Below are 18,312 nucleotides of genomic sequence, written 5' to 3'. Positions count from 1 at the left end.
GATGAACGGGGCTCTGTCTCCAGCAGGGGCCGATCCCGGGATGGCCAGGGCTGTGATCCCGGGATGGCCGGAGCTCTGATCCCGGGATGGCCGGGGCTCTGTTCCCGGTGATGGCCGGGGCTCTGTCTCCAGCAGGGACTGATCCCGGGAAGGCCGGGGCTCTAATCCCAGAGGGAATGATCCCGGGATGGCCGGGGCTCTGATCCCGGGGATGAACGGGGCTCTGATCCCGGGGATGGCCGGGGCTCTGTGCTCCAGCCGGGGCTCTGATCCCGGTTCAGCTCTGAGGGGGCTCCGAACCCGGACCGGCCCCGCCAGCACACTCGTCCGCCAGGGGGCGCCGCGCTCGGCCTGCGCGGGCTCGGTCAAGCCCCGCCCCCCTACCCCACCCCGCCAGCCGGTTGGCGGAAGGAGCCGTCAATCCGAGCGATGCCCCGCCCACCTCCAACCGCCCTGAGGGCGGCTTGATTGACAACCGCGCGCAGCTGCTCTCGCGCCGCTGCCTTCCCTCGCCCTTGCTCGCTGTCTGCGGCGCGATTGGCTGATACAACTGTCAATCACAGATTAGCGCCGTCCCCCTCAGCGGAACCGCCTCTTAAGCGTGAGGCGCGGGTTGATTGGYTCACAGGGCTGTCAATCAGCTGAGCTCCCGCCCCGCGCGGTCAGGTAGCCCGGAAGATGGCGGCGGCGGCGGGGGCCGGTGGAGCTCTGTGAGGGGAGCGGCGGCGGGGTCGATGCCGCGGAGCCGGGGGGCGGCGGCTGCCGCGGGGGCTGCCCGGAGTCGCTGAGAACCTCGAGCCCCTCGTTTGGCGCCGGGCCTCGGTCCGGGAGCGGGCGGCATGCGGCAGCGCGGGGGGCTCGGCGGGAGCGCCGGGCGGCGGGAGGTCGGTAGCCCGCGGCTCCTCGGCCCGCGACAGCTGCTCGGGCTCGTCCTTCTGCTGTGGCCGCTCGTKGGGAGCGGCGAGGCGGCTCCGCTGCCGCCAGCAGGTGCAGGTGAGGCGCGGGGAAGCGGGGCTGGGGGTGCGGCTCGGCGGCGGGGCCCGGGAGCGGCGGCACTGCGGGTTTCCGAGCCCCCGTCCCTCCCCCGTGCTGCGGGCAGCGCTCCGCCAAGCGTCGGGAAGGGCACGGCGGGCGGATGGGGCTCCCCGGCTGTAGGTCACGGCTCTGCCGGTGGCACCGAGCGATATCCCGCTGGGGATCGCTCCGACCCCTGACACTGAGCTACGGGCTCGTTCTATCCGTGTGTTTACCGCACACCTTCTTCCTATAGTGCTGCCGTTTTCGCCYGTACAGAGCTCGGCGGGATTTTTCTTTTTCTGGTTTTGCCTGTGAATCACCGGGACTCCCGTTCCTGGGTGGAGGCTCTTCAGGGCAGACGGCGCTTCCCTGTTTTCCGGTCAGATTAGTCGGATTCCCCCCCCGCCCTCCCCCCCACCCCAGCCAGTCTCTCGAAATAGTCATGTAGTTCACATTTATTTCTCTTGTATGTTAGGTAACGCTAACATCCTTCGATTTCCCTGCTTATTTTCCTGCTTGTCTTAAAAGCACAAACTAAACAATATGTCCTCACAATCGTAGGAGTGACTGCTCAGAGGTTTATTAGGACTCRCAGCTGTCAACTATGTCTTTGATTAATTTTTATTGTTGGTGTTTCATTGGCACTTGCGAGCATARCATCGCATTGAGGCTGAATTTTGTTCGGGTTGGTTTGAATGTGTGCTGAGATTTTCTTCTAGCCATGAGGAATTGTACAGCTTCAATAGACAAGATGTTGAGGGAGGAGCAGGAGCAGTGGGGAGGGAAAGATATGAAGCACAAAGATTAGGTAATTTGGCTGCTCTTCCACACGAAGTGTCAAAATTGGGAGTGGAACCCATACTTCCTTTATTTTTGGACCTGTTTCTCTTTTCCAGTTTTTTCTTCTAAGAAGAGTTATGATATGTTCATAAGTCACTCCCTCCATCAGCTTGCTTTGAGGTCKTTCATACCTTGTGTGAAAGTAAACTTCTGAAAAAGAGAAAACTGTCAGTCAACTCTTTATTTCCTTTAATGAAAMATGAAAATATTTTTCATTTATAAAATACTTGAGGTTTGTCCAAAAAATATCAATTTGTCATTGAGCTGTAAGGTAAGACAGTAGAATCAGTTTTGTATAGAGGATATGTTTTATGCCTTTTCTGGGTCTTACTTTTCTTGAAATGCAGTTAATTTTTCTATTTAAAGGGAAATGTCTAAGTGTTCTTTTTTTTTTTAATACAATTTCCTCTTTGCTATGAGGACTCTGCATGTACCTTACAAAGATGGGAGAACAAGCATGATTTCCATAGCAATGGTAAAAAATGGTAGAATGGTTCATTCTCAAAATGAAAAGCTGATTGAACAAATTGCAGGACATAATATTGAAGTGTTTGGTTTGGGTTTTTTTTCTGTATTTTAAATGACTGAATCAGGCGTGCCAACTGTGGTACTGCTAAGAGAAATATTTATGATGTTGTGATGTTGGACTCATACAACCTAAATGAGATATTGTAATTTGTAGGTTTTGGCTATATTTAGGCCAAAGTACATATACATGGGATGTTATCTCAGGTTTAGCCAACTGTCCAAATCCTGTCATGGGAAACCCAGTGAACTCCGGGAAATGAAGCTCTGCTTTCTGCTGTGTCTTTGCCCATGTAACAAGAGACAATGTATTTGGGTTACTTTATTGATGGGTATTTAGTATTGAAACTTTAAGGCCTCACTATGAACCTTTTCCAGTTTCACTGGCATCACATTTCCTGACTGAAATGATGTGTGCCTGGTGGATTTGAGTGCAACAGGTTCTGAGGCTGCAACATGTCCTGTCTCATCACCYGTGTGAGCAGCAGCAAGCACCAAGCTCCAAGGCCTTTTGGTTTTGTTCTCCTTCCTTTGAATAACTTCCAGTGCATGACAATGAGACTGGTTCAGCTTGAACCTTCTCTGCCATTCTAGGCAGGTTTAAAACCTGTCTGAAGACAAACCTGTGACTTTATTTTGCGGCGTTAAGAGTCATGGGTTGTGTTTAAAAACAATTCAGCCATATTGTGACTGCTGCTTTGATTTCCTGTGTTGGGAATRGCAGGTCTTGGCAGTTTTTGCAGTTCACTGTAACACTTGGTCTGATACATATGAATTGGAAATTTGGGTAGAATKTAATGGGCTTTTCATAGAATGATTGGTAGRGTAAMTGGTTTCARAATTACTYTAGGATCYCACAGTTCTTCACCTAGCAAGAAAGGTTGCTTCTTTGACAATGGAGAAATATTGTAATATGTGTTGCTTGTAATAGGAAAGATGGGATCCACAGAAAAAGGAGGRAAGYGGTTAATGTGAGGAATTTTACAGARTATTTAATGGCATATACCTATAATAAAGTAACTTCTTTGTGGAGGAAGCTGGAATGCTGGAAGTGGTGATGGGCAGGTTCTGCAAGACTCGAGTGGATTTCTTGTGCAGAAATGCTCTATTTTGTGGAAATGGTGTGGAAGTTTGCCAGACTGGATGGCTGGGGAGCTGTCAGGTTCTCAGGGCCCATCTCATGGTTGAGATGAGTGATGTTTCTCTTTTCAAGKRTGGCTCCACAGTGCTTGCAGATCAAGGCACACATTGATGAGGTGTTCTATATTYATCTTTCATATTTGATGTTATGTTTCTAAACTAATGTAATGTTTTTTATCTAACAATGAGAGGAGGTAAAGGAAATCAGGATTGAACTGGTAGGGTTCATGGCAACTATTGTAGGAAATACAAAAAACAATCTGTTGAAGATGCTACTGACTAAGAATACTTTGACCAGCTTACGTTAACCTATTCTGTGAGTGGAACAGGAGGATACTGATATGTACACTGATAGTTCTGAATTTAAGGTTTGACTGTACACTGGAGGTGAGAGCTGGGGCAGATGTGCTGGAAGGGARTTCCTAGACTGAAGTGCTGAAGTTGTCTTGAGCCTGTGGAGTGTTGGTGTTTCCCAAATGCATCAGGCTAGCATGACTTCCACTCTTAGTGCTGTGTGGCTGAATTAAGAGCATTTGGGCACTGCTCTTCTGCAGCAGAGTTTAGCAGCCAAACACAGCTCATTGCAAGCTGCCATGGCTGCTTTACTGTGCTAAAGCTTTACTTGTACATTCAGGCTCTCCATTCTAACTTGGGTTTCCATATTTGACCTTAATTCCGCTGAGCATCTCAATCAAGTATGTSTATAATGTCAGACAAAGTGTTTTCATCAACTCTGTGCTCTATGAASTCTTTGCAAATACAAAGAAAAGGGACTCGAAAATCCTTTTATTATGCTGTAAAACTTGAATAGGAGGTAGCTTTTTGTTAGGTGTGTTCCATTTCACATTTGTGATGACTGCATAGTCTGATCAGTTGAAGTGAGGCTGTTGGGCTTGGTGTATCCATGATTGTTTTTTGAGAACCTTGGGACTGAATGGTCCTGCTGGATGTCAGTGAAAAGGAGCCCCTGCTGATGGACTTGGCCATGGAGGATCCAGGAAGAGATGATTAGAAATTGGTGTTTAGTATCCAGAGATACTCATTGGGAGTAKCTAAATATTCATGCAGCTAAATCTAGTGTAGTCAGCTGTCCTCAGATGACAAGTTAAAACTTTGAGATGAAGTCACTTTTTTTTTTTGTGTGTTAAGATGAGCTCTGTACTACATATATACTCCTGGGAAAATTGTTGCTTTTGACAAATTGTTGCTTCTGTTCTGTCAGATTGGGGCCAAATTGCAGTTGTGGCCTGTGGTTTGGTACAGTATAAAATGTGACTTTTAACATAATAAGAAATGCCATTTTCTGAGTGTATGCAAGTTAGTGACTCAGACCACTGGAAGTTAAGAAAAATCTTGCTTTTAAAGTGGGGATTTTAATTGTGGTATGTTCCTTTCATGGGAGTAGTGTGTCCTTCCTCCTCTTTCTAAGCACTGAACTTGTTTACTTCTCCCTGTATTTCTTGTTCTAGCTTCTGTCCCAAGCACTAAATAATTGTAGAGCTAGAGTTGTAAAGTTGTCTTTTATCTTTTGTTTCTATCTGTGAATTTGACTCTGAGGTAAGAAGCCAACCCTGACTTTGGCCTGCAGGGATATTCCATGCAAGGCTTTGTTCACAGGCTTGCTTTGCTTTCTCTGCCTGTGGCTGTAAAGTGTCTGGACTTCACTACAACTAAAGGAGTCCTCATAGGAGGAGGTCACTTTCTGAAGCAATTTCTCATGTCTTGGATGCTTGGGTGTATTTAATAATTTCTCAAGTGTCATTGTAGCATATTAAGACAGCACTGAGCAGAGATGGTTTAAAGAGATGGTTTCAGGTGCTGGGCATTGGTTGAAAGAGTCCATTAGTGGGTGCTGATTGTGCCCCTATATAAAAAAAAAAAAAGATTTTGTGTGATCCAACATTCTGGCCAGGTAAATGTGATTGGGAGTAATTTTGTGGATATTTGCTGTAGTCTGATCTCAGTCACTATTCACACACAGTTTATCTGCGTGGGATAAAGGGACCTCAGTGTAATGCCAGAGCTGCAGAAATCACAGTTCTGTTTCAGCACTAACACTGCAGTTCTGCAGCAGAAGGACAGCACATGGAGTACTGGAGTCTTCCTTAGGTTTTATTTTGGGCCTGCATTTCTGTTTGGTCTGGGAATTTAGTATCTGCAGCTTGATACAGTTCTGGATCCAATTTGCAAAAACTTCAATTCTTTTGTTGCTCTGTATGAGCTCTTTGTTTTCATTGTACTGCTGTTGTGAAAGGTCTTGAGCAACATCTAGATACCAGAAACATTTTGTCAGCTTTTATAATCAGAAATGTACAGAATGTGTCAGGATAGCCCTTTCAGTCTGCATGTGTGCTTTAAGCTGTGTCTGTAGCAAGGTGTTGTGCTGTATATAGCTTAGGCAAGCACATTGTCAGGAAATTGTCTTCTGGCTGATTTTCAGTATGAAATGCTGTACAAAGTAACACCTTATCCAACAGTGCTACAATTACAGAAGTTTCCTTCCTGGTTAGAAAACATCGCTGTAGTGACTTCATAGTGACATGACTCTTTTGGGAGTACCCTTGCACCCTGAGACTTCTTTGGTATGAAAGACATGTAGAAAAAAATAGTAATGGTAAATTTTTTTAGTGCTGACTTTTGAGCTTTCAGCCTGTAAACCAGATCCAGTTCTCCAAAATCAGTCACTCTATGGCCTGTTCTTCCTAGGGATCMTTTAGCTATGAATAGGGATGAGAAATAGATCTAATAAGATCTTTTTGCAAAATACTGATTCTTCCTATCATTCCTTAATTTCTTAACCCAGTTGTACATTGGAGTTGGAAAGGCATCTACCATAAAATCAAGATTCCAGAAAATCCTATCACATGAAAGTTGCATTTATGGATTTCTTTTCCATGAACTGAAAGAAATAAGTTCTTYAAAGCCAGTGCATCTTAATAGGTTGTATTGCTGTCAAATGGTGGGAGAAAGAGATACTGTCATTTTGGTTTCCATGCTGCAGATAAAGCTTTTCTGGTGGTTTGAGATACCATGATGTGTGATCTTTTCATCCTGTTAAATCTACAACTCCTGTTGTAGAAATGGTTGGAGAACCTAACTGTTGGAGAAATGATGTAGCAGATGAAAAAAAACATACTTGAGCGGGAATTAATTGTTGAAAACAACATCTAACAGTACAGAATAAGGTATGCTCAGCAGAATTTTGTGAGGGTGTATATACATATATGCACACACACATACTCACATGAAATTAAGGGTAAGTGATACATTTGCAAGAAGATATTGCTACCCAGATTTTCCAGAAACACTGACATGAAGGCATAAGGCACAGAATTATTTTAATGTGGATGTTTTTTACCTTGTCTTAAGATGCCTTTGTGCAAACATGCGATTTTAGCACTGAAACTTCAAACAGATCTCATTCTGTAAACGCTGGAAGTACCAGCCTATATTTAGTCCTCATTAAAATTGAGCAGTATGCTGTTGTGTGAGTAATTCTCTGACTTTAGTGGGAAGACTTGTAGGATAATAGAATAAGGTCAGTAATGTAAAACTAATCCCAGCTCAGAGTTTTGCTAGTTACTAACTGTTCAGCTGATATTCAGGCCAGGACAAGGGTTCAGAAAACAGGAAGATCAGAGCAGTGGAGTTCCAAGATGCTCCTTGAGAGTCCAGCATTACCCTGGATGTTCTTGCCTTAGGATATGTAACCTGTGCCACCCTTACGTGCAAAGTGGATTTAAGCAGATGTACAAACTCATTTAAAGCACATTGTGAAGGCATTTAAGGGGTGCATGGGATAAAGTAGTTTGAAAAAATGTTGGCTTATGCTGCAGACTTCTGTTCTTTTTAAGGACAAATGGGAGAACAGAGATAATTTGCCAAAAAATGTTGACATAGAATTACACATCCAATTTTGATATGAAGTAGCTAAATTTTTTTTTTTTGAAAATATTGTAACTTATTGCACAGGACATAATAATATTTCAGGGCCACAAAAAACACACTTAAGTGTGAAACTGGCTTTTGTCATTGTAAAAATATATCCAGAACTCAGGGTGGGTTGGAGAAGTGTGTCAGAGAGGTTTTATTTGTTTCGTGAAGAAAAACTCCGTAAGAAATGGCCATGTTGCTTCTTTGTTACCCTTATTTCTGGTGATCAACTGTTGTAAAGAAGAAAATCTGTTGTTTTTTTTCCAAAGAATTGTCTGTGCACATGCCTTGGCCTTGCATCCCACCCTCCTGCTCCGTGAGGGACTTAAATAATGGAGTTTAGGGTAAGGCAGGGATTGCAATGGGAGAGTTGAGTGGAGGGATGAAATGTTCCAATTTCTTCGAGAAGAATATGGGAACAGACTTGTATTTGACTTTTGATTATTTTTTCCCCACACTAATGCTGAAAAGTCTTGTCATCTTCCTTGTATCTTTCCAAGTGCCAGACTTTGATTTAGGCCACCTGACACAATTCAGATTTAGCCAGGAAATCATTATATTGACAAGCTGTTAGTTACTGCTTCTTGTTTTCAGAAAGATTAATTGTGCACAAGTAACTTGGATAGCTGTAGCTTTAAGTCCCTAAGAGGTTTTTTTTCCTTGAGACTGTATCTAGAAAGTAAGATTTTCCATAGAGGGAAAACCAAAATCAGGTGATAAAGTGCTTTTGCAAATACTGAAGGTTCCTTTTATTAGTGACACATTAGACATTTGCATTGTCCCATGTAAGGGTAGCAATAATGTCATGAGAAGACTGACTTTTGAAATAACTTTTCAATTAATAAAACTTTCAATAGTTTGTTCAAGGTTATTGTTTAAAGACAGTAAGCATTTGTGCTTGAGTTGAGTGGCTTAAGTACTAAAAATCTGAATGCTGAAAAGTTGAGGTACAATGTTAGATGTCTGTTCTTAGGGATTTGCTCAATGAAGGAACATCTCCAGTCTCTGCTTGAAATACTTTGGGCATTTAGAACCGGTTTTAGATTTCACTGAGGTGCTGCCTTTGTGCTGAGAACATCAGGTCAGTGAAAATCATCTGAGATCTTGGGAATGTTTCTTCCTGCAGCACTGGTAATGGCCATTCAAAGCAAAGGGCTGATTGGAATTTGGAGTGTCTCTCTCACACTGAAATTCTCTTCATTTTATTTTCAAAAGAATGTCTGAAGTGCAAATAACACTCCTTCAAAACTTAGGTTTTTGTTTGCTTGTGTTGTATCTCTGTTGAAGGTTGGTGATTTGAATGCCCTTCTAATGTGTTTTAAAGCCCATTATAATACAGCATTGCACAACTAAATAATGGTACTGCACCCATTTCTGCTGAAACTTAATCTCAAAAATGATGCTTTTTTGGCTCAGTTGTTAAATGGTGCATAGCAGGAAAAAAATGAAATTACAGGAATGCAGTAACGAATGGAATGTGCTTCAGTTTGGTTGGGGATTTTTTTGTTGTGAAATGGAGGAGCTACAATGTCTGTTGTGCTTTACCTTGTCATACAAATCAGGCATTACACAATAGATGTGTCTAAAATAATTTTGAATAGAGGTTTGGCTTAGTATTCTGCCTGTTACCTGCAGGCCATCTGAATTTATAGGCCTGGTTCTGCCTCTATGGTTTTGTGCTTATTAGTAGCAAACCTCTGAAGATTTTGGGGACTAAATAAATGCAAGAGAAACTCTTTATGAGGGGAAGATAATGATCTGAATCTGACTTGTGAAGAACTGAGTAGGAGTTGATAGCACTTCCCCACTTAATTGCTGGCATGGAAGAGAATGACAGCATTATTTAGGAAAGTTGGGATAGCTGTTAAAATCATATTTGTCAAAACCACTATAAATTAGGGTGACATTACACTTTTAAATGTGGTTGCTTCAATATTCGTTAAAAGCAGAGTAAGTAAACTGACAAAATTTATGAAAGATGCTCTGGGTATAGCTAGGGAGCAAAATTAGATTTGGTCATTCATTAGTATTTTAAAGACTGCGCTGTTCTGACTTGGTGTCATAAAGTAGCATCTTAGTTCATGATCATATAATTTGAGTGTGTCCAAGAGACAGTTTAAGTGACTGCTGTCATGCTGGATTTGTGCTGGAAATAGTTATAGCTATTAGTGCCAGTTATATAGCTGCTCTTGAAAGGAAATGGGCTCCTGCTTATGCAGTGGGACTGTTGTCGCATAGCAACTACTGTGCTGAAAGCTTCAAATCAGATGCTCCCTTGAAGTTCACTGTGCCCTAATAATGCTTAATTTATCTGTGCCTTACGCTGCCTTTATCACAGTAGTGAATGTCTTTTATTAATGCACTCAGTAATGTCTTTTATCAGTGCGCTCAGTAATGTCTGGAATGTACATTTACTTTTCTTTTTGCCCAAACTTAGAACTGGGTGGTATCATGCATTTTTTAGCCCAGTTTTCTGAAGGTTGAGACCTCAATAATGTGGTTGCTCACACTGAGCCAAAATTAAGAGTTCAAGCATCCTGGCTTTTCATAATCTGTTAGCAGAAGAAAGACAAACCCAGCATCCCTCACCGATGGGCAGCTCCACCTGGTTCTGTGTTGTCCTCAGTGGAGGCTGTTGCTTGGCAAATAAACATGGATGGAATATTTGCCTTCATGAATGGCACCAAACAATGCCACAGGTGGATGAGATGTGGGTATTTGAGAGTACTGTGGGCAGACTGGGAAATGGGACAGAGAAGGGAACAGTTCCAGTGAGAGAAGAACTTGTGCTTCCTTAGGTGTCACCTTTGGTATTTGGAGAAGTCTTTTATGAAGAACTGAGATTTAAAAGAAACTTAGGAAGGTGTAGGGAATCCTGGCCTGTAGAAGTTGCTTTGTATGAAAATAACATTTTCCACCCCTTGAAACATTGCAATAAATACTGACGTGTGTGTTCTCAGGTCTGTACTTGATGCTGAGAATGCCAACACAGTTCATCATCGTTTCCTCAGTCAGCCTGTTCATGTACTTGCTTGTGTGCAGCCTTTGACTTTGCATGTGCTGGGCTCAAAATTAGGCTTTAGTCAGGAACTTGCTTAGGAAATGGCATTTTGGAGAGGTGCTGAGGAATCTGCTTCAGTAGCTGTTAATTAAACCGCTGCCTCAGCCAGGGCTTTGGATTGTTTATACCATATACTCCTGAAAAGTGGGTGAATATGTATAGATGTATTTAATCCCGTGAAGCTTTGGAAGAACACGTGCTTTTCTGTGTTGATCATTTAGGAGCATCTCGATGCCATTTTGGGATGGAACATGTCCTCTGACAGAGCTCTGTAAAGCACTGTGTTGTGCTAACCTTGCACTAACACAGAGTGACGCGGGTGCTGTTCATCTCCTGCTTATTTTAATACAGTGCTGATATAATCCAGGCCTCTTCCTCTGCTTAAGTAGTTTGGGTGTACAGAAGCAAAGTAGTCTAGACTGTTTGTGTTAGCTGACAGGAAATGTTTTACTGCTGCCTTGTTAGAGGTTGTATTGTTTTAATTTGTTTGGTGGTTCTTTTCCTAAAGAAGAGATTCCAACTTCTGCCTAAGATGCCTTAGGTTGTTATTGCATAGGGTTGCATTAAATATGGGAGGGTTTTAAACTGATATGCTGAGTAAATCTATTAGCTTCTCTACTTGTAGAATGTATGATATTAAGAATCTTCTGCAGTTCTAAGTGTTTATTGGATTTTATCCAGATTTTATTTTATATTAGAATTATTCAAATTTGCAATGTTTTCTAACAGTTTTTTTAATTTAAGAAAATTCTTGTGTGATGACTGTATAAAATGGTCCTCTGCATTTATTAGAATGGATTTCTTGCTGACTGCTTTTTTCAGTCAGGATTGTAAAATAAATAACTGTCATTCCTTCATACTTTCACAATTTACAAACACAAGGGTGTATTAAACATCTTGTAGTTCCAAGTTATTTTACTAAGCTCCAGTGAATTAATCATTAGATGGAAATAGTTGAAAAATGCAAACGAGGTTTTACTGCAGCAGATCTTTAGCACTTTGTCACAAAGACCACTTCCAATACTTACTCAGTGACCTCTATCACTGAATATGTATTCATGTAAGCTATTAAAACAGCTTTACTTTTAATAAATTTTAGCCCACTTACAGGTTGCCATAATTTAATACCTAATTTTAAAAAAAAACCAAAAACCTGCAAATAAAAAATATGACTTATTAATTACTATGTAAGAAGCTTCAAAGTTTATCCAGAGCTGGATTCTGTAATTCTTAGTAAGTAGCTCTTACTTGTGTGAGTCATCTGAAATGCTATTCTGTAGCTGTTGCCGAAACTTGCCTATGATAATTGGCATTTTTCTCATATTAAAACATCTTTTATAACTTTCTATGTGAAAATGGCCTTGTGCTTTTGGAAGTTGAGATGACTTCCATCTTAACAGACCATTAATGATTAGCTGAATAATGAATATTGGGTGTTTGTTAGGAGAATCTGCCTCTGTTCACTCCATAGGCTGAGGTGATTTGCCTTCTCATTTCAGTCAAGTTGGTGGTGAAGGTGAGGAAGTTGTTTGGAAATCAGGTGGGATGGTTTTGGAAAAACGTCTGAAATACTTTTCATTTGTTATACCTGATAACATTAATATTTACTTTTTGGTAGTAAATCTACCTTTTATTATTTGTTTTCAATTAGGAGTTGAAAGGGATTTTGTAAATTTTATCTACAACTGTATTACCTGGGTGTACTTGTTACAGTAATTTAGCTAATTAATGACTTCACAAAATACTTACATTTGCAGTTCAGATAATTTTCAGTCTCAGTAATTTTAGTCAGCCTACTGAACATCTGGAGGAAGTAAATACATGTCAGTTGTTACTTTCCTCTTTTTTCTTGTTGATGTTTAGAGTGAGAAAATATCCATTGTGTTACATAGAAGCCTTGATTTAAATTAATATAAATTGTTCTATTGAGAGCCCTCTTCAGAGATACTTTGTTCTCTTCAGAATTCTGACTAAAAGCTGGTGAGTGGCCTCACATCATTGTTGCTCTGTGTTTGGACAATGCTCAGTRTCTGCAGTGGAGTATTCCCAGTCCCTAATGAGKTTGGAATGCCAAAGCTGCTGTGGAARCTAGRAACAGAATCACTTGTTGGAAAACCTTCCATTTTTGCTAACTTTTATTTGTTGTATTGATAATATTCCTATTTGTGCAGAAAATGTGACCTGGAAGTATGCTGACACACTTKAAAGCAAGATTTTGATTATGTCAATTTAGTCTTTACATGTAATTAAAATAAGTAAATATTCTGTAAGTGTTTTGTGAAACATGATGAAAAGCTGTAGCTTTTTCTGTAAATCTCTTAATTTTTATAGTTTTTTTAAGGTTTAAGCAATATATGGAGAAGTTAGTGTGTCCCTTAACTGGTGATCAGCCTCTGCTTGTCTTGTTTTCAAGGTTTCATTTACACTGTGTTCTGTTGCCAGACGTTCCCATTGATACTGAAATGCTCCTGTAAAATCAGTCCAGGTCACCTGACATTGTTAAACTCCAACAGTGATGTCATATCTAAACATATTTTAATCAGCTATGGTCCAACTACTCTTCTGATCCCTGTGGCAGTACCTGTTTGGAAAGAAACAGCAACAGCAAAAACAACTCCTCAAGATGTGTGCTCTGGTCTCCTAGGGAACCACATGTCTTTGTTCTCTACTGAAGACAAAAACAGGGATGAAAATAGGTTTAATGCCCCTGGCAATAACTTAAGATTTTTCTAAAATGCCATTTGAGGTTTTTGATCCTGTGTGAGTAATAACCTGACAATCTCAGGAAATGTGTTGTACCATGTTTTTATAYAAAATTCTGGAAAATTATTTGGAAGTGTTTGCAAAATGGCAAGAAATCTAAAATTCTTGAAATGGAGACAAATCACACAGTGAATTGCAAGAAGTAGAAATTGGGTGTGGCACTTGTGATAGCAACTTGTGTGTTTAGGAGATTCACAAATGCATTATTGAAAGACAGAGTACTGTCCTGTAGTGATATATTTTGAATTTTTGTGCACTTTAAATTAGGATTTTTTCTAGCTCCTGTTCCTGTAGGTAAGGTGTTTCAACTCAGAGGAAATGTCTCCCAAAAGACCAGATTTCTACTCTGTGTTTGGTATCTATATAAATTTATCAGCTTAAAAGGAATCCCAATGTTTGGTACTATCACTGTTCATCATAAGCTTCAATAAATCATCTTGGCTGAGGCCTCTTAGCTGAATAAAATAAGTGCAGAATGGTGCTCGTGGGTGGTGGAGCAGGTGTGTTTTACCAGTTTGTCCTTTCTGTTCAGTTTCCTCTTAGTTTTGATCACATCCACAGGTTTAAATCTTCAGACTCCCATTTTTAAATAAATGCAGATGGATAATATGTTTTGGAGAAGCTTCTTGGAGTGCTGAAAATATTTATATAATACTGTATATGTGTTTATTTCTAGGAGAAGAAGCTACAGCTGAAGTTCCCTCGTCTTTTGTGATTCTGTCTCTGTGCACCCTGGTAGTCCTGGTGATTCTGCTTGCAAACTGTGTGTCCTGCTGTAAAGATCCTGAGATAGATTTCAAGGTAAGATTTAGAGTTATTAATGTGTGTACAGGTGATATTGTCAGCTGCATCCTGATATCCACAATACTTCATTTCTTGTGCTAATACTCTGCAGTGTCACTGTATGTCCTTTCTTCTGGAACAGCCATGTTCCCACAGACTGAAGTTTTGATGCAGCCATTTATTTTAACTAATTGGTCCCTGCTGCAGTAAGGATCTTTAATACCTTTTCAAAATAATAATTAGCTATCAGGATCAGTAGTAAAAGTTACACCCTTAAGACAGTTTTGGTGTAAAGAACCTTTCTGTTGTTTCTCTTTTGTTTTTCTTAGTCTTCTGGCAGGGTTTAAGACACTCCTGTCAAACAAGAATACTGAAAGTGCAGATCCACTGTAGCAAAACTGTTGAGAAATTATAATCAGAGAATAATTACTTTTGGAATATCAGTTATTAGTATTGTAAAATTGAGTTTTACTTTCATTTCTACATGGGGAATATTTGGCCTCAGCAGTTCACAGTAATTCATTCAAAGCCAGGGCTAGCATTTAAAGTCAAAACAAAACAGAGTCAAAAAACCACCAACACCAACAAAACCCAAACCACCAAAGCCACAAAAACCCAACTAAACAAACCCCCCTTSATTATTAAATGCAATGCTTTCATCYCTTAAGTCAGCAATTAATGGAAAATAAGGACTAGAACACTGTCTGTCACTATTCTTGGAAAAAAGCTATTCTTCCTTAGCATTGCTTATTCAAACTGAAAGAAATGTGTTAGTGCTTATTGAAAGAGCAGGATCAGCTTGTTTACCTGTTTATCTCTTGTTTAGGAATTTGAAGATAACTTTGATGATGAAATAGATTTTACACCTCCAGCAGAAGATACTCCATCTGTTCAGTCTCCAGCAGAAGTGTTCACCCTTTCAGTTCCCAATATTGCTTTACCAACTCCCTCCCAGTTTCCATCTCGTACAGGTAAAATGCTGGTTTTCAATGAAAAAACAAAAGTAGGCATTTTCTGTGTCAAAAATGGAGTGTGGCTGATTGTGTTTGACTTTATTGTAACAAATAACTTGTTACAAATGTTCATAAGCTGAGCCAATATATTTTGTAGGGTATAGGATAAAATGTGAAATACTTTACTTCTAAGATGTTAACCTGTGGCAGGGTAAGAGAGCTTAAGAGAGCAAAACTGCCTTAAAATCTCTTCTCTAGATTGCTGTCATTATATCTCTATCTCTGTGTGGCATTACATACCTAAAGGGTTTGAAGTACCCTGGGACATTTGTGACTTCTGCTCTTTAGTGGTTTTCTTCATGGCTAAGTTGTCAGTGGATTTTAACCACCACCCTTAAATGGAAACAACAGTGAATCCCTTACTTGACAGCAGCACCACTGTTCAGCTGCATCACTTTCTTAATGTCACTCTGCACTATTGCTGCTGGAAAAGTCAGCTTGGTGAGGCAGAGCATTGGGCTTCATCTCCCTGTGTGGAAGGGTTTTTGGAATGTGTTCTTTAAAATACAGTTTTGGTAAAGGAAATTTAAGCATCCTATAATATGTGTGCACCTAAATGGGAATAAACCTTGTGGAAGCTTGCCTTGTTTCCTCAGCAGTTGATAACTTTGGCCATCTGAGTGGTTTGATCCGTGTTCCATTTGTTTCATTGTCTGACAGATGGATCAAAGTCTCAAGTTGCACGTCAGAGTCTAAACTACATCCAGGAAATTGGAAATGGCTGGTTTGGAAAGGTGAGGAGTTATCTCTTCAGATTGCACAGGTTGCAGCTTATTCCCAGCTGACTGGGTCTCCATATTTACTTCAAAATAGTACTGAAAAAAAAAAGAGCAATAGCATAAGAAAAATGGAAATTGAAATTAGATATTTCCTTGCATGCACTCTTTAGCTGTAATCACAGCACTAATGAATGCTTTTTAAAATTTGCCTGTAGATTCTTCCTAGGGACTAGTCAGACATTTCACTTCCATGGATTTAATACACTCCTGTTTATACCTATTCTTCTTAGGAAAAAAATTAAGTAAATAAGTGGTCTTCACTAGAAAACATGTTTTCTGAAAGCTGATGTGTAAATCAGTTGTCAGGATTTAAGTATGGATATTTAATAATCAAAGCTCTGTTTGTGTTTGTAAAAAAAGCCAGAAATTCTTTCCTACATCGTATCTTTAGCTCTTGCTTTTCTTTGCAGGAAGACTTCAAATGTTTTTTCCCCTCTAATGAAGACACAATCTCTTTTTCAGGTTCTCCTTGGAGAGATCTACACAGGCACTAGTGTAGCTCGGGTAATAGTGAAGGAGTTAAAGGCAAGTGCAGGTCCCAAGGAGCAAGAACAGTTTTTAAGAAATGGAGAGCCATATTAGTAAGTAATGTTTCACAGCTTCATTCTCCTGCAGCTGAATGATGGACATTGCTTTTATTCAGTGTTATTGTCTCTACTTGTCCTCCCATATAACTGTAATGTTTGTCTTTAAAATGTGAAATATGCTCTACCCAAAGTGAGCACAAGTTGTGTTCACATCATTTATAGTGTGCTTTATCTTGCCTGGATGTGCTGTAAAAGATTGGTCACTGAAGAGTTTTCTCTTCTTGGTGCTTTTTAACATCCTGGCTATATTTGCATTTAGGTTTGGGTTGCTGACAGTTGTCAGAAGAAATTTCATGCCTTCTGCTGCATTTGCAAAAGTGGGTTTGAAGCAATTTAGGAAAAGTAACTGATCTGGCTGGGAACAAACCTGGTTAAAAAAAGGTTTATCTTTTAGCCAGCTCTGTACCTTGGTGTGGTTCATGAATCAGTTGCATGATTTTATTTTTGGAATGAGGGGTGGTGGGAGGATGGGTGTGACTCTCATGTGGTAAATCCTGACTTTTGTGGGTTTGAGATCCTCGGAGTTTTGGCTGCTGTCAGTGATACACTTCAGCACTACAAAGGAGATACAAAGGTACAAATGGAATCTGTGCCTTTGGTACTTGCACCTTCTGTTCCTGCCACCCCCTGCCAATGTTATGTGTTGAAATTTGTGGTAGGGATTTCAGTGTGTTGCATTCTACTGTGATCTTGCTGGCTTTAACTGTATTTTTTCACTCCAGCATTCTTCAGCATCCAAATGTTCTCCAGTGTATTGGGCAGTGTGTGGAAGCCATTCCTTATCTCCTAGTTTTTGAGTTCTGTGACTTGGTAAGTGCACTTATACAGAATGCTGCTGTTGTTTTTCCACTGGTGTAAATTGTGTGTGGTATATTTACTGCCCTTTTTCATTCTGGAAAGTTTTGTGTATAACCAGAATTTCAGAAGATTTTTTTTTTTGCTTGTTCAGAGACCCTGCAATTACAATTTTTTGTTGTACTCTTTCCAATTCATCGTGTATGTTCTGAGTTCTTGTGGGATGTTCTGAAGAGGCAAATACCTGTTCTTTGATAATGAGATTGATAATGAGATTGAATCTCTTTCATTCTGCCTTCAGCAGGGAGCTTGGAGGGCAGAGGATGTCATAGAAGGGAGCTTTTTATTGCAGTCCACTATCACAGACACTAACTTCACATCAGAAATGATATTTGCTGTCCACAGTCTTAATGTGCTTTTATTACCATTTATGTCAAAATGTTAATTGAGGAAAATTGAAGAATTTTTTGCCTCCTGCCTCCTTCTCACCTCCACAGTGCCCAAATTTTACCCATGCTGTGCAGCTTTGAGCTAAAATGCAGTGGTGGGCTCGCTTCTGATATCAGTCATATGAATTCTAATAGCTAGAATTTTCAGTTTCTCTGCTCATTCTCTTCCTAATCCTTTTTCTTACTGTATTATTCTTGTCTCTGCATTCTCATCCTTTTATTTCCCTTCCCATGCCCTTTCTACCCCACAAGCACCTGCCTTGTTCCTCCTGGCACCAGAGAAAAGCCAGGAACACAGTGCAGTGGTCACTGAAGGGGAGGGAGAGCACAAAGCCTTTCTGCATTCCTTGGAATGTACTGGAGTGTTGGGAGAAGGGGGAGGCACAGAGAGAACCTTTGAACTGTGCTCAGTGTGCAGAGTCAGCAGAGACAAACATTTGGATCCACTCTGGAAAGAGCTGAATTGTTTTATTGTAGCATAACAATTACTGTAACCAAGCAAACCCCACAGTCCAGGTGTCTGTGTAAACATTGGCTCAGTAGCTGCTGTTAAAGTTTGGTGTGTAGATGTCATCTAAAGCAGAATTCCTTGGAAAATGGCAAGATAGAAGTGAAGTCAGAAGTGCA

At 40.7% G+C, this 18,312-nt stretch overlaps 1 protein-coding gene across 1 annotated transcript; it reads left to right on the top strand.

Moving 5' to 3' along the window:
• Positions 1-645: 645 nt before the first annotated feature.
• Positions 646-17,251, top strand: LOC130585713 (serine/threonine-protein kinase LMTK2-like; the record flags this gene model as incomplete). Its single annotated transcript, XM_057386330.1, has 6 exons — positions 646-993; positions 13,956-14,080; positions 14,889-15,033; positions 15,736-15,809; positions 16,317-16,435; positions 17,164-17,251. Coding segments are annotated over exons 1-6 (705 nt in total), but the record flags the coding sequence as incomplete, so codon positions are not given.
• Between the last annotated feature and the right edge of the window lie 1,061 nt (positions 17,252-18,312).

The sequence above is a fragment of the Malurus melanocephalus genome, unplaced genomic scaffold, assembly GCF_030028575.1.
Source record: "Malurus melanocephalus ecotype Western Australia unplaced genomic scaffold, MMel_1.1 scaffold_953, whole genome shotgun sequence".
NCBI classification, from domain to species: domain Eukaryota; kingdom Metazoa; phylum Chordata; class Aves; order Passeriformes; family Maluridae; genus Malurus; species Malurus melanocephalus.
This window is presented reverse-complemented; position numbering and strand designations above follow the sequence as displayed.